Source organism: Triticum urartu, chromosome 4A, assembly GCF_056163025.1.
Source record: "Triticum urartu cultivar PI428250 chromosome 4A, HENAU_Tu73, whole genome shotgun sequence".
Taxonomy (NCBI): Eukaryota; Viridiplantae; Streptophyta; class Magnoliopsida; order Poales; family Poaceae; genus Triticum; species Triticum urartu.
In genome coordinates, this window is record NC_141876.1 from 37425973 (window position 1) to 37438517 (window position 12545).

At 46.0% G+C, this 12545-nt stretch overlaps 1 protein-coding gene across 1 annotated transcript; it reads right to left on the reverse strand.

Moving 5' to 3' along the window:
- Window positions 1-1324: 1324 nt before the first annotated feature.
- On the reverse strand, window positions 1325-1897 carry LOC147974649 (uncharacterized). The gene has a single exon (XM_087520104.1). The coding sequence runs from the start codon at window positions 1895-1897 to the stop codon at window positions 1325-1327; it is 573 nt and encodes a 190-aa protein (XP_087376230.1).
- Window positions 1898-12545: the final 10648 nt, after the last annotated feature.

Consider the following 12545-nt stretch of genomic DNA (forward strand, 5'->3'; position numbering starts at 1 on the left):
CTCCTGTGCCTAATTTTTCTGTCTGGTGATCTGTTAAGGAGGAACGCTGATGAGGATGTGGATAGAAGCAGTGTTATCCAATCTCGCCAACGAGCGCTAAAACCTAGCCTCGCCAGGAGCTCAAGTAGGTACTCCCAGGAGATGTTGTCGAAGGCCCTAGAGATGTCTAGTTTTAGCAGCACTGTCGGCGTTTTTCTACGATGAAGAGCTCTGACGCAGTTTTGCACATAAACGAAGCTATCATGCAAACACCTTGTCTTCAGAAACGCCGTTTGCGCAGGCGAGATGATGGTCTGAACCACTGCAGTTAGGCGAATTGACAGCACCTTTGAGATTAACTTAGCTATGGAGTGGATGAGGCTGATTGGCCTGTAATCGTTGATGCAGTCAGCTCCATCTTTTTTGGGGATCAAGACGACTATTGCAGCATTGAGGAGGTTGAAGTTTTGGCCAGCCAAGTTGTAGAACTGGTTGAAAGCTAGCATGATGTCTTCTTTGATGATGGGCCAGCAGGATTTGAAGAAAGTGCCGGAGAAGCCGTCCGGTCCTGGCGATTTTTCTGCCGGAGATGCCTTTATCGCTGCCCAAACTTCATCTTCTGTGAAAGGGTTGTCAAGACCTCCTCCCTAAACTTGTGGAATCTGTAGCTGGCTCTAGTTGATCGAGGTGGGGCGGTGTCGGGTGGCTCCGAGGATGTCGCTAAAATGGTCGTGGGTGGCTTCAGCTTTTTCTTCATGTGCGGTGGTGATGGAGCCGTTGATCTTCAGGGCATGGATAAAATTTTTGCGCCTTCTTGAGTTGATTTTGGCCATGAAGAACTTTGTCGTTGCATCCCCCGATCGCAGCCAGGTCAGCCTTGAAGCCTGCCTCTTTCTGCAGCGCTCAATCGCATCCAGACCAAGCAGCCTGAGCTTCAGCCCTTTTCTAAGCTCGGCCTCAGCCGGTGTGAGCTGACGCCGCTCCTGAGCAACGTCGAGGCGTAGGATTACTTCACAGGCGATGTGGAACTAGAGCTTGGCGTCTCCAAAGAGCGATCTTCTCCATATGCGCAAGTCTCTGGCTGCTCGCTCCATCTTGGCATGAAGGCACGCGAAGGGGCAGGGATCCGGCACTGGCCGCGCCCAGGCCGCGGTCACCGTGTCGAGGAAGCGCAGGAAACGAGGCCAGAACGATTCAAATTTGAACGTGGCTCGCCTTCGAGGTCCGGCCGCGTTGGCGAGGAGGAGCGGGCAGGGGTCAGAGCACGATGTGAAGGCCGCCATGAGGAGGGTATGCGGAAACAGGGCCTCCCAGTGGATGTTGCAGAAGAATTTATCAATGCTTACTAGCGTGGGGTTTTCTCGCTCTTGCTCCAAGTAAACCTATGGTTGCTACACTTGATTTGTCGCAGGCCTGTGTTGTCGATAGCCGCCCTAAAACGACCTAACAGCCTCCTGTTAAGATTGTGATTGTTCTTGCCTCTAGCCTCGTAGATGAGGTTGAAGTCGCCGTTGATGAGCCAAGGTTCATCTGGTGGGGGAGCTGTTCTAGCTAATTCGGCGAGGAACGCATCCTTGTGGGCATCGCTCGTCGGCCCGTAGACCGTAGTGAGCCAGAAGGTTGCTCGATTGCAGGCCACCACTACTTTCGCCGTGATCGCAAATTCTCCTACTGCGCGCGTGTCTATGGAGACTATATATTTGTTCCAAAGGATCGCAGCTCCGCCGCACGTGCCGATGGCAGGAAGCACAGCGCAGCCTAGCAGTGCGGCACCGCCGACGTCGCGAACCAGGCTTGGGTTCCACGCGTCCAGTTTGGTCTCCTGGAGGCAGAGGATAGCTGTGCGGTGAGCCACGACAACCTCCCGAACTGCCTCGCGCTTGGCCGGCGAGTTGAGCCCGCGCACGTTCCAACTCATGATGGGTGGAGCTCTGTTGTTATCATTCATAGGGAAACAAAGAGGATCGCCAGCAACTAACAATACTACTGAAACAATTGCACGGATACACCATCCCTCTCACCGGGGGGCGCCGCCGACCTCCAATAGGCCCCAAGCTTCGACGACACGCAACTAACCTCATACTAACACAGCTACTGGGAGAATGAAGACCTAACTCGAACCAGCCGAATGCTGGCCGTCGCCAGCAACTACAGCTACTACGAAGAAGAAGAGCTAACATGACTACACCAAGGCCTCCCCGGCGACGTCTTCAGGCTCGTTGAGCCCTGCCGCAATGCGGAGGGCGTCCTTGCCCATCCTGGTGAGCCTTGCGATGACGGCAATGTCGTCGTCGGTGAGCGGCTCTTCGAACCTGCGGACAAGCGCTTCTACGGCCTTCTTCGTCATGCGCTCCTTGGGACCGAGCAGGCCCAGGCCTTGCACCAGGCGGAGCGTGCCGCGCTGCGCCACCGGCACCTGGCAGTTCTGCGCAGCCTGGCGCGCGCTCTGGCGAGGTGGAGGGACGGAGGTAGCGCGCGTCTTGGGTGGAGCAGCTTTGCGCTTGGGTGGCGGCTGGGGGAGCAGCGGGGCTGGCTTGTCGCAGAAGAGACGCCGTGGCGCGACGTTAGGGGGTGCTTGGATCTCCAGGAGCTGGACTTGTTCAGTGACCGCTCCAAGTTGGACGGCGATCATGTCTGCTTGCGTGGGCGCCTGGCAGCTGAAGTGCTCTGGTGCATGGCGCGGGCCTGATAGGGTAGGGCCGAAAACGTCGGGGATGTCCACCGCTTGCTTGCCCTTCTTGTCCTCGCCGTCGTGGAAGTCGAGTGGTGAAGCCGTAGCGGCCGCAACCACCGCCTCCAGGTGATTGGCGTCAGAGACGCCCGGGGCTAGGGAAGGAGCGAGGGCGTGCCCATTTGTGGTGAAGAACTCCGTGACCACGTCCGTGGCAGCCACACTGTTGGTCGAGACCGGCGCCGAGGTGCGCATGGTAGTGCTTGGCGTGGGCACGTGGACTTGGCTTGCTAGCTTCGGCTTTCCCTTCTTCTTCGTCTTGTTGGGGTATGCCGGGGCAGCGGAGCGACCACCGTGTCGCCCACTGCCCTTGGAGCTGTCCTGGCAGCGAGGCAGGGGGAGCGACTGCGCTGGCGCACCTTGCTCGTGGCACCATCGTCGCCTGTCATGGAGGTGCTGCCGCGCCCCCGTCCGAGGAGGGTGTCCTTCTAGGAGCGCCGCCCCCACCGCCCTGGTCGTCGTGGTCGCGGCGTGGCCCGCCCCTTGGGAGGCCCCCGCAGCCCGTGTCCACCACGGGCGGCCGCCGCTGTCTGCGGTGGTGCTCTTCCGGCTGACCATCCTCAGTGTGCATCGTCCAGGCGCCAGGGAAGGTGCACGGCAGTTCGTCGTCGTGGTCGGAGTCGGATGACGGCAGGCCACTCTGGGCCGAGTGCGAGGAGCGGGGTGATCTAGGCGACCAGTCCTCCACCCGGTCCACATGGATGAGCAGGTCGTAGCGCTCGGCGCCGGGAGCAATCTATAATGTAAATGTGAAGAAGCATAAGCCTAATTACGTGAACCCAACTGACTTCTCGCATTGCTAACTTGGACACAATAGTCAAAAGTGCATGAAGAATTTTCATGATGATGAACTTCTAACTTTGTTTGACTTTGAGTCATTTGAGACGGTTGAGAGAACATGCAGTGCCCCTATGTTTGGTTTTTATAATTGATGACAATCTCTATGGACTAATTATTGCCTTGGGTTATATTTGAAGGGTTTGTCCATAGGTTTTTCTTAAAGTCCATTTGTTGGTTTCAAGCATAGTATGTGATGACCAAGGTGCTTTTCAAGGAATTATGGAAAGATTGGTCATTTGAGAGGTTGATCAAGACTAAGTCAAAGAGTGAATCAAGTTGATCAACACACAAAGCATACAAGGTGTACCGAGAGGGATCAAGTGATCCCATGGTATAGTAAGCATTGTCCATTACGCTTTGTGTACTAACCCATGGTCTACGAGAGAGTTCTTTGTGGGGTTAGGTATGTTTCCATGGGTGCATCAAGAGGAAGATCTAATACAACCCATGGAGGATGACATCAAGTGGTGATAGTCATCAAGTTTGCGGTGTGCAAGTTCAAGTGGAGCATCACGAAGAGATCATGCTTGAAGCTTGCCATCCATTGTCGTGACAATGGACTTATGAAGATATTCCAAAGAGTGGCTCACCGATAGTGGAGTATGGGGGAGAAATCAACTAGCCTTCATCGAGCAAACGCAATCAAGAAAGGTGGTCCAACTTGAGAGAGTCAAGATCGTCATATTCTAGCTCAAGTGGACTATGTGCAAGGCATAGGTTTGCCCTTGATATGTTTTCTATTTTACCGGTCTCATGGTGGTAGTTGGAAGACTGGGTTATAGGATCGATTGTCGTCCTATCAATGGGGGCTCACAAGTTTGTAGCTTGATCGTTTTGTTCGTAAAGAGCACAAACCATTGCATCCTTGCATCATCTTTCTTGGTTCTTGTTTGGTGTTTCTCCTTGTGAGATTTGGAGCTCATAGTCATATGATGACCCACAAGTATAGAGGGTCAATCGTATTCCTTTCAATAAATAAGAGTGTCGAACCCAACGAGGAGCAGAAGGAAATGACAAGCGGTTTTCAACAAGGTAATTTCTGCAAGGACTAAAATTGTCGGTAACGGGTAGTTTGATAGCAAGATAATTTGTAACAAGTAATAAGTAGCAGTGGTAACAATAGGTTCAGCAAGGTAGCCCAATCATTTTTGTATCAAAGGACAAGCCAAAACAATCTCTTATAGTAAGCAAAGCATTCTTGAGGACACACGGGAATTTCATCTAGTCACTTTCATCATGTTGGTTTGATTCGCGTTCGCTACTTTGATAATTTGATATGTGGATGGACCGGTGCTTGGGTGCTGTTCTTATTTGAACAAGCCTCCCACTTATGATTAATCCCTCTCGCAAGAAACCACAACTACGAAATAAGAATTAAGATAAAATCAAACCATAGCATTAAACATATGGATCCAAATCAGCCCCTTATGGAATAGCGCATAAACTAGGGTTTAAGCTTCTGTCACTCTAGCAACCCATCATCTAATAACTAATCCACAATGCATTCCCTTAGTCCCAAAAGATGGTGAAGTGTCATGTCGTCGATGTTCACATAACACCACTAAGGGAATCACAACATACACATCATCAAAATATTGAACGAATATCAAATCCACATGCTTACTTATGACAAGACTTCTCACATGTCCTCAAGAAGAAAAGTAACTACTCACACAACATGTTTATGCTCAAGATCAGAGTAGTAATAAATATTATAATGGATTTGAACACATAATCTTCCACCAAATAACCGGCTAGCATCAACTACAAGATGTAATCAACACTATAGTCACCTGCAGGTACCAATCCAAGGTTTTGATACAAAGATTGAACACAAGAGATGAACTAGGGTTTTGAGATGAGATGGTGTTGTTGAAAATGTTGATGGATATTGGCCCTCCCACGATGGGAGGGATTTTGGTGATGACGATAGATTCGATTTCCCCCTCCCAGAGGGAAGTGTCCTCGACGGAATCGCCTCACCGGAGAGCAAAAGTGCTCCTGCCCAAGTTCCGCCTTGAGACGGCAACGCTCCATCCCGAAAGTCCTCTCCTTATTATTTTTCTAGGTCAAAAGACCTTATGTACTAGAAGATGGGCACCGAAGATGAAGGAAATATGCCCTAGAGGCAATAATAAAGTTATTATTTATTTCCTTATATCATGATAAATGTTTATTATTCATGCTAGAATTGTATTAACCGGAAACACAATACTTGTGTGAATACATAGACAAACAAAGTGTCACTAGTATGCCTCTACTTGACTAGCTCGTTAATCGAAGATGGTTATGTTTCCTAACCATGGACAAAGAGTTGTTATTTGATTAACGAGATCACATCATTAGGTGAATGATCTGATTGACATGACCCATTCCATTAGCTTAGCACCCGATCGTTTAGTATGTTGCTATTGCTTTCTTCATGACTTATACATGTTCCTATGACTATGAGATTATGCAACTCACGTTTGCCGGAGGAACACTTTGTGTGCTACCAAACGTCACAACATAACTGGGTGATTATAAAGGTTCTCTACAGGTGTCTCCAAAGGTACATGTTGGGTTGGCGTATTTCGAGATTAGGATTTGTCACTCCGATTGTCGGAGAGGTATCTCTGGGCCCTCTTGGTAATGCACATCACATAAAGCCTTGCAAGCATTGCAACTAATGAGTTAGTTGTGAGATGATGTATTACGGAACGAGTAAAGAGACTTGCTGGTAACGAGATTGAACTAGGTATTGAGATACCGACGATCGAATCTCAGGCAAGTAACATACCGATGACAAAGGGAACAACGTATGTTGTTATGCGGTCTGACCGATAAAGATCTTCGTAGAATATGTGGGAGCCAATATGAGCATCCAGGTTCCGCTATTGGTTATTGACTGGAGACGTGTCTCGGTCATGTCTACATTGTTCTCGAACCCGTAGGGTCCGCACGCTTAAGGTTTCAATGACAGTTATATTATGAGTTTATGAGTTTTGATGTACCGAAGGAGTTCGGAGTCCCGGATGAGATCGGGGACATGACGAGGAGTCTCGAAATGGTCGAGACGTAAAGATCGATATATTGGACGACTATATTCGGACATCGGAAAAGTTCCGAGTGATTCGGGTATTTTTCGGAGTACCGGGTAGTTACGGGAGAAGCAATGGGCCTTGATGGGCTTTAGTGGGAAGAGAAGAAAGGGCCAAGGGGCTGCTGCGCCCCCCCTCCCCTCTGGTCCGAATTGGACTAGGGAAAAGGGGGCCGGCCACCTTTCCTTCTCCTCTACTTCCTTCTCCCTTCCCCCCCTCTTGGTGGACTCCTACTAGGACATGGAGTCCTAGTAGGACTCCACATCCTGGCCGCACCAATTGCCTTGGCCGGCCTCCTCCTCCTCCATCCTTTATATACTGAGGCAAGGGGCACCCCATGAACACAAGTTGATCCATGTGATCATATTCTTAGCCGTGTGCGGTGCCCCCCTCCACCATAGTCCTCGATAATATTGTAGCGGTGCTTAGGTGAAGCCCTGCGACGGTAGTGCATCAAGATCGTCACCACGCCGTCGTGCTGACGGAACTCTTCCCCGACACTTTGCTGGATCGGAGTCCGGGGATCGTCATCGAGCTGAACATGTGCTAGAACTCGGAGGTGCCGTAGTTTCGGTGCTTGATCGGTCGAGCCGTGGAGACGTACGACTACATCAACCAAACGCTTCCGTTGTCGATCTACAAGGGTACGTAGATCACACTCTCCCTTCTCGTTGCTATGCATCACCATGATCTTGCGTGTGCGTAGGAATTTTTTTGAAATTAGCACGTTCCCCAACAGTGGCATTCGAGCCTAGGTTTTATATGTTGATGTTATATGCACGAGTAGAACACAAGTGAGTTGTGGGCGATATAAGTCATACTGCTTACCAGCATGTCATACTTTGGTTCGGCGGTATTGTTGGACGAAGCGGCCCGGACCGACATTACGCATACGCTTACGCGAGACCGGTTCTCCCGACGTGATTTGCACATAGGTGGCTTGCGGGTGACAGTTTCTCCAACTTTAGTTGAACCGAGTGTGGCTACGCCCGGTCCTTGCGAAGGTTAAAACAACACCAACTTGACAAACTATCATTGTGGTTTTGATGCGTAGGTAAGATTGGTTCTTGCTTAAGCCCGTAGCAGCCACGTAAAACTTGCAACAACAAAGTAGAGGACGTCTAACTTGTTTTTGCAGGGCATGTTGTGATGTGATATGGTCAAGACATGATGCTGAATTTTATTGTATGAGATGATCATGTTTTGTAACCGAGTTATCGGCAACTGGCAGGAGCCATATGGTTGTCGCTTTATTGTATGCAATGCAATCGCGCTGTAATGCTTTACTTTATCACTAAGCGGTAGCGATAGTCGTGGAAGCATAAGACTGGCGAGATGACAACGATGCTACGATGGAGATCAAGGTGTCGCGCCGGTGACGATGGTGATCACGACGGTGCTTCGGAGATGGAGATCACAAGCACAAGATGATGATGGCCATATCATATCACTTATATTGATTGCATGTGATGTTTATCTTTTTATGCATCTTATCTTGCTTTGATTGACGGTAGCATTATAAGATGATCTCTCACTAAATTATCAAGAAGTGTTCTCCCTGAGTATGCACCGTTGCGAAAGGTCTTCGTGCTGAGACACCACGTGATGATCGGGTGTGATAGGCTCTATGTTCAAATACAACGGGTGCAAAACAGTTGCACACATGAAATACTCAGGTTATACTTGACGAGCCAAGCATATACAGATATGGCCTCGGAACACGGAGACCGAAAGGTCGAGCGTGAATCATATAGCAGATATGATCAACATAGCGATGTTCACCAATGAAACTACTCCATCTCACGTGATGATCGGACATGGTTTAGTTGATTTGGATCACGTAATCACTTAGAGGATTAGAGGGATGTCTATCTAAGTGGGAGTTCTTAAGTAATATGATTAATTGAACTTAAATTTATCATGAACTTAGTCCTGGTAGTATTTTGCAAATTATGTTGTAGATCAATAGCTCGCGTTGTTGCTTCCCTGTGTTTATTTTGATATGTTCCTAGAGAAAATTGTGTTGAAAGATGTTAGTAGCAATGATGCGGATTGGATCCGTGATCTGAGGTTTATCCTCATTGCTGCACAGAAGAATTATGTCCTTGATGCACCGCTAGGTGACGGACCTATTGCAGGAGCAGATGCAGACGTTATGAACGTTTGGCTAGCTCAATATGATGACTACTTGATAGTTTAGTGCACCATGCTTAATGGCTTAGAATCGGGACTTCAAAGACGTTTTGAACGTCATGGAGCATATGAGATGTTCCAGGAGTTGAAGTTAATATTTCAAGCAAATACCCGAGTTGAGAGATATGAAGTCTCCAACAAGTTCTATAGCTAAAAGATGGAGGAGAATCGCTCAACTAGTGAGCATGTGCTCAGATTGTCTGAGTACTACAATCGCTTGAATCAAGTGGGAGTTAATCTTCCAGATAAGATAGTGATTGACAGAATTCTCTAGTCACCATCACCAAGTTAGTAGAACTTCGTGATGAACTATGATATGCAAGGGATAACGGAAACGATTCCCAAGCTCTTCGTAATGCGGAAATTGATGAAGGTAGAAATCAAGAAAAAACATCAAGTGTTGATGGTAGACAAGACCACTAGTTTCAAGAAAAGGGCAGAGGGAAGAAGGGGAACTTCAAGAAGAACAGCAAGCAAGTTGCTACTCAAGTGAAGAAGCCCAAGTCTGGTCCTAAGCCTGAGACTAAGTGTTTCTACTGCAAAGGGACTGGTCACTGGAAGCGGAACTACCCCAAGTGATTGGCAGATAAGAAGGATGGCAAAGTGAACATAAGTATATTTGATATACATGTTATTGATGTGTACTTTACTAGTGTTTATAGCAACCCCTCAGTATTTGATACTAGTTCAGTTGCTAAGATTAGTAACTCGAAACGGGAGTTGCAGAATAAACAGAGACTAGTTAAGGGTGAAGTGACGATGTGTGTTGGAAGTGGTTCCAAGATTGATATGATCATCATCGCACACTCCCTATACTTTCGGGATTAGTGTTGAACCTGAATAAGTGTTATTTGGTGTTTGCGTTAAGCATGAATATGATTTGATCATGTTTATTGTAATACGGTTATTCATTTAAGTAAGAGAATAAATTGTTGTTCTGTTTACATGAATAAAACCTTATATGGTTGCATACCCAATGAAAATAGTTCGTTGGATCTCGATTGTAGTGATACACATAATCATAATATTGAAACCAAAAGATGCAAAGTTAATAATGATAGTGCAACTTATTTGTAGCACTGCCATTTAGGTCATATTGGTGTAAAGCGCATGAAGAAACTCCATGCTGATGGGATTTTGGAATCACTTGATTATGAATCACTTGATGCTTGCGAACCATACCTCATGGGCAAGATGACTAAGACTCCGTTCTCCGGAGCGAGCAACTGACTTATTGGAAATAATACATACTGATGTATGCGGTCCGATGAGTGTTAAGGCTCACGGCAAGTATCGTTATTTTCTGAACTTCACAGATGATTTGAGCAGATATGGGTATATCTACTTGATGAAACATAAGTCTGAAACATTTCAAAAGTTCAAAGAATTTCAGAGTGAAGTGGAAAATCATCGTGACAAGAAAATAAAGTTTCTACGATCTGATCGCGGAGACAAATATCTGAGTTACGAGTTTGGTCTTCAATTAAAACAATGTGTAATAGTTTCACAAACTCATGCCACATGGAACACCACAGCATAATGGTGTGTCCGAACGTCATAACCGTACTTTATTGGATATAAGTGCAATCTATGATGTCTCTTACCAATCTACCACTATCGTTTTGGGGTTATGCATTAGAGACAGCTGCATTCACGTTAAAAGGGCACCATCTAAATCTGTTGAGACGACACCGTATGAACTGTGGTTTGGCAAGAAACCAAACTTGTCGTTTCTTAAAGTTTGGGGTTGCAATGCTTATGTGGAAAAGTTTCATCCTGATAAGCGCAAACCCAAATCGGAAAAGTGTGTCTTCATAGGATACCCAAAAAGCTACTGTTGGGTACACCTTCTATCACAGATCCAAAGGAAATACATTCGTTGCTAAGAATGGATCCTTTCTAGAGAAGGAGGTTCTCTCGAAAGAAGTGAGTGGGAGGAAAGTAGAACTTGATAAGGTAATTGTACCTTCTCCCTTATTGGAAAGTATTTCATCACAGAAATCTGTTCCTGTGACTACTACACCAATTAGTGAGGAAGCTAATGATGATGATCATGTAACTTCAGATCAAGTTACTACCGAATCTCGTAGGTAAACAGAGTGAGATCCGCACCAGAGTGGTACGGTAATCCTGTTCTGGAGGTCATGCTACTTGACCATGACAAACCTACGAACTATGAAGAAGCGATGGTGAGCCCAGATTCCGCAAAATGGCTTGAGGCCATGAAATCTGAGATGAGATCCATGTATGAGAACAAAGTATGGACTTTGGTTGACTTGCCCGATGATCGGCAAGCAATTGAGAATAAATGGATCTTCAAGAGGAAGATGGATGCTGATAGTAGTGTTACTATCTACAAAGCTAGAATTGTCGCAAAAGGTTTTCGACAAGTTCAAGGTGTTGACTACGATGAGAGTTTCTCACTCATATCTATGCTTAAGTCTGTCCGAATCATGTTAGCAACTGCCGCATTTTATGAAATCTGGCAAATGGATAAACAAAACTGCATTCCTTAATAGATTTATTAAAGAAGAGTTGTATATGATACAACCAGAAGGTTTTGTCAATCCTAAAGGTGCTAACAAAATATGCAAGTTCCAGCGATCCATCTATGGACTGGTGCAAGCATCTCGGAGTTGGAATATACGCTTTGATAAGTTGATCAAAGCATATAGTTTTATACAGACTTGCGATGAAGTCTATATTTACAAGAAAGTGAGTGGGAGCACTACAACATTTCTGATAAGTATATGTGAATGACATATTGTTGATCGGAAATAATGTAGAATTATTCTGCAAAGCATAAAGGAGTGTTTGAAAGGAATTTTCCAAAGAAAGACCTCGGTGAAGCTACTGACATATTGAACATGAAGATCTATAGAGATAGATCAAGACGCTTGATAAGTTTTTTTCAGTACATACCTTGACAAGATTTTGAAGTAGTTCAAAATAGAACAGTCAAAGAAAGAGTTCTTGTCTGTGTTACAAGGTCTGAAATTGAGTAAAACTCAAAACCCGACCACGACAGAAGATAGAAAGAGAATGAAAGTCATTCCCTATGCCTCAACCATAGGTTCTATAAAGTATGCCATGCTATGTACCAGATCTATTGTATACCCTACACTGATTTTGGCAAGGTAGTACAATAGTGATCTAGGAGTAGATCACTGGACAGCGGTCAAAATTATCCTTTGGGGAATAAGGATATGTTTCTCGATTATGGAGGTGACAAAAAGGTTCGTCGTAAAGGGTTATGTCGATGCAAGTTTTGACACTAATCCAGATGACTCTAAATCTGGATACATATTGAAAGTGGGAGCAATTAGCTAGAGTAGCTCTGTGTAGAGCATTGTTGACATAGAAATTTGCAAAATACTTACGGATCTGAATGTGACAGACCCGTTGACTAAAATTATCTCACAAGCAAAACATGATCACAACTTAGTACTCTTTGGGTGTTAATCACATAGCAATGTGAACTAGATTACTGACTCTAGTAAAACCCATTGGGTGTTGATCACATATCGATGTGAACTATGGGTGTTAATCACATGGTGATGTGAACTATTGCTGTTAAATCACATGGCGATGTGAACTAGATTATTGACTCAAGTGCAAGTGGGAGACTGAAGGAAATATGCCCTAGAGGCAATAATAAAGTTATTATTTATTTCCTTATATCATGATAAATGTTTATTATTCATGCTAGAATTGTATTAACC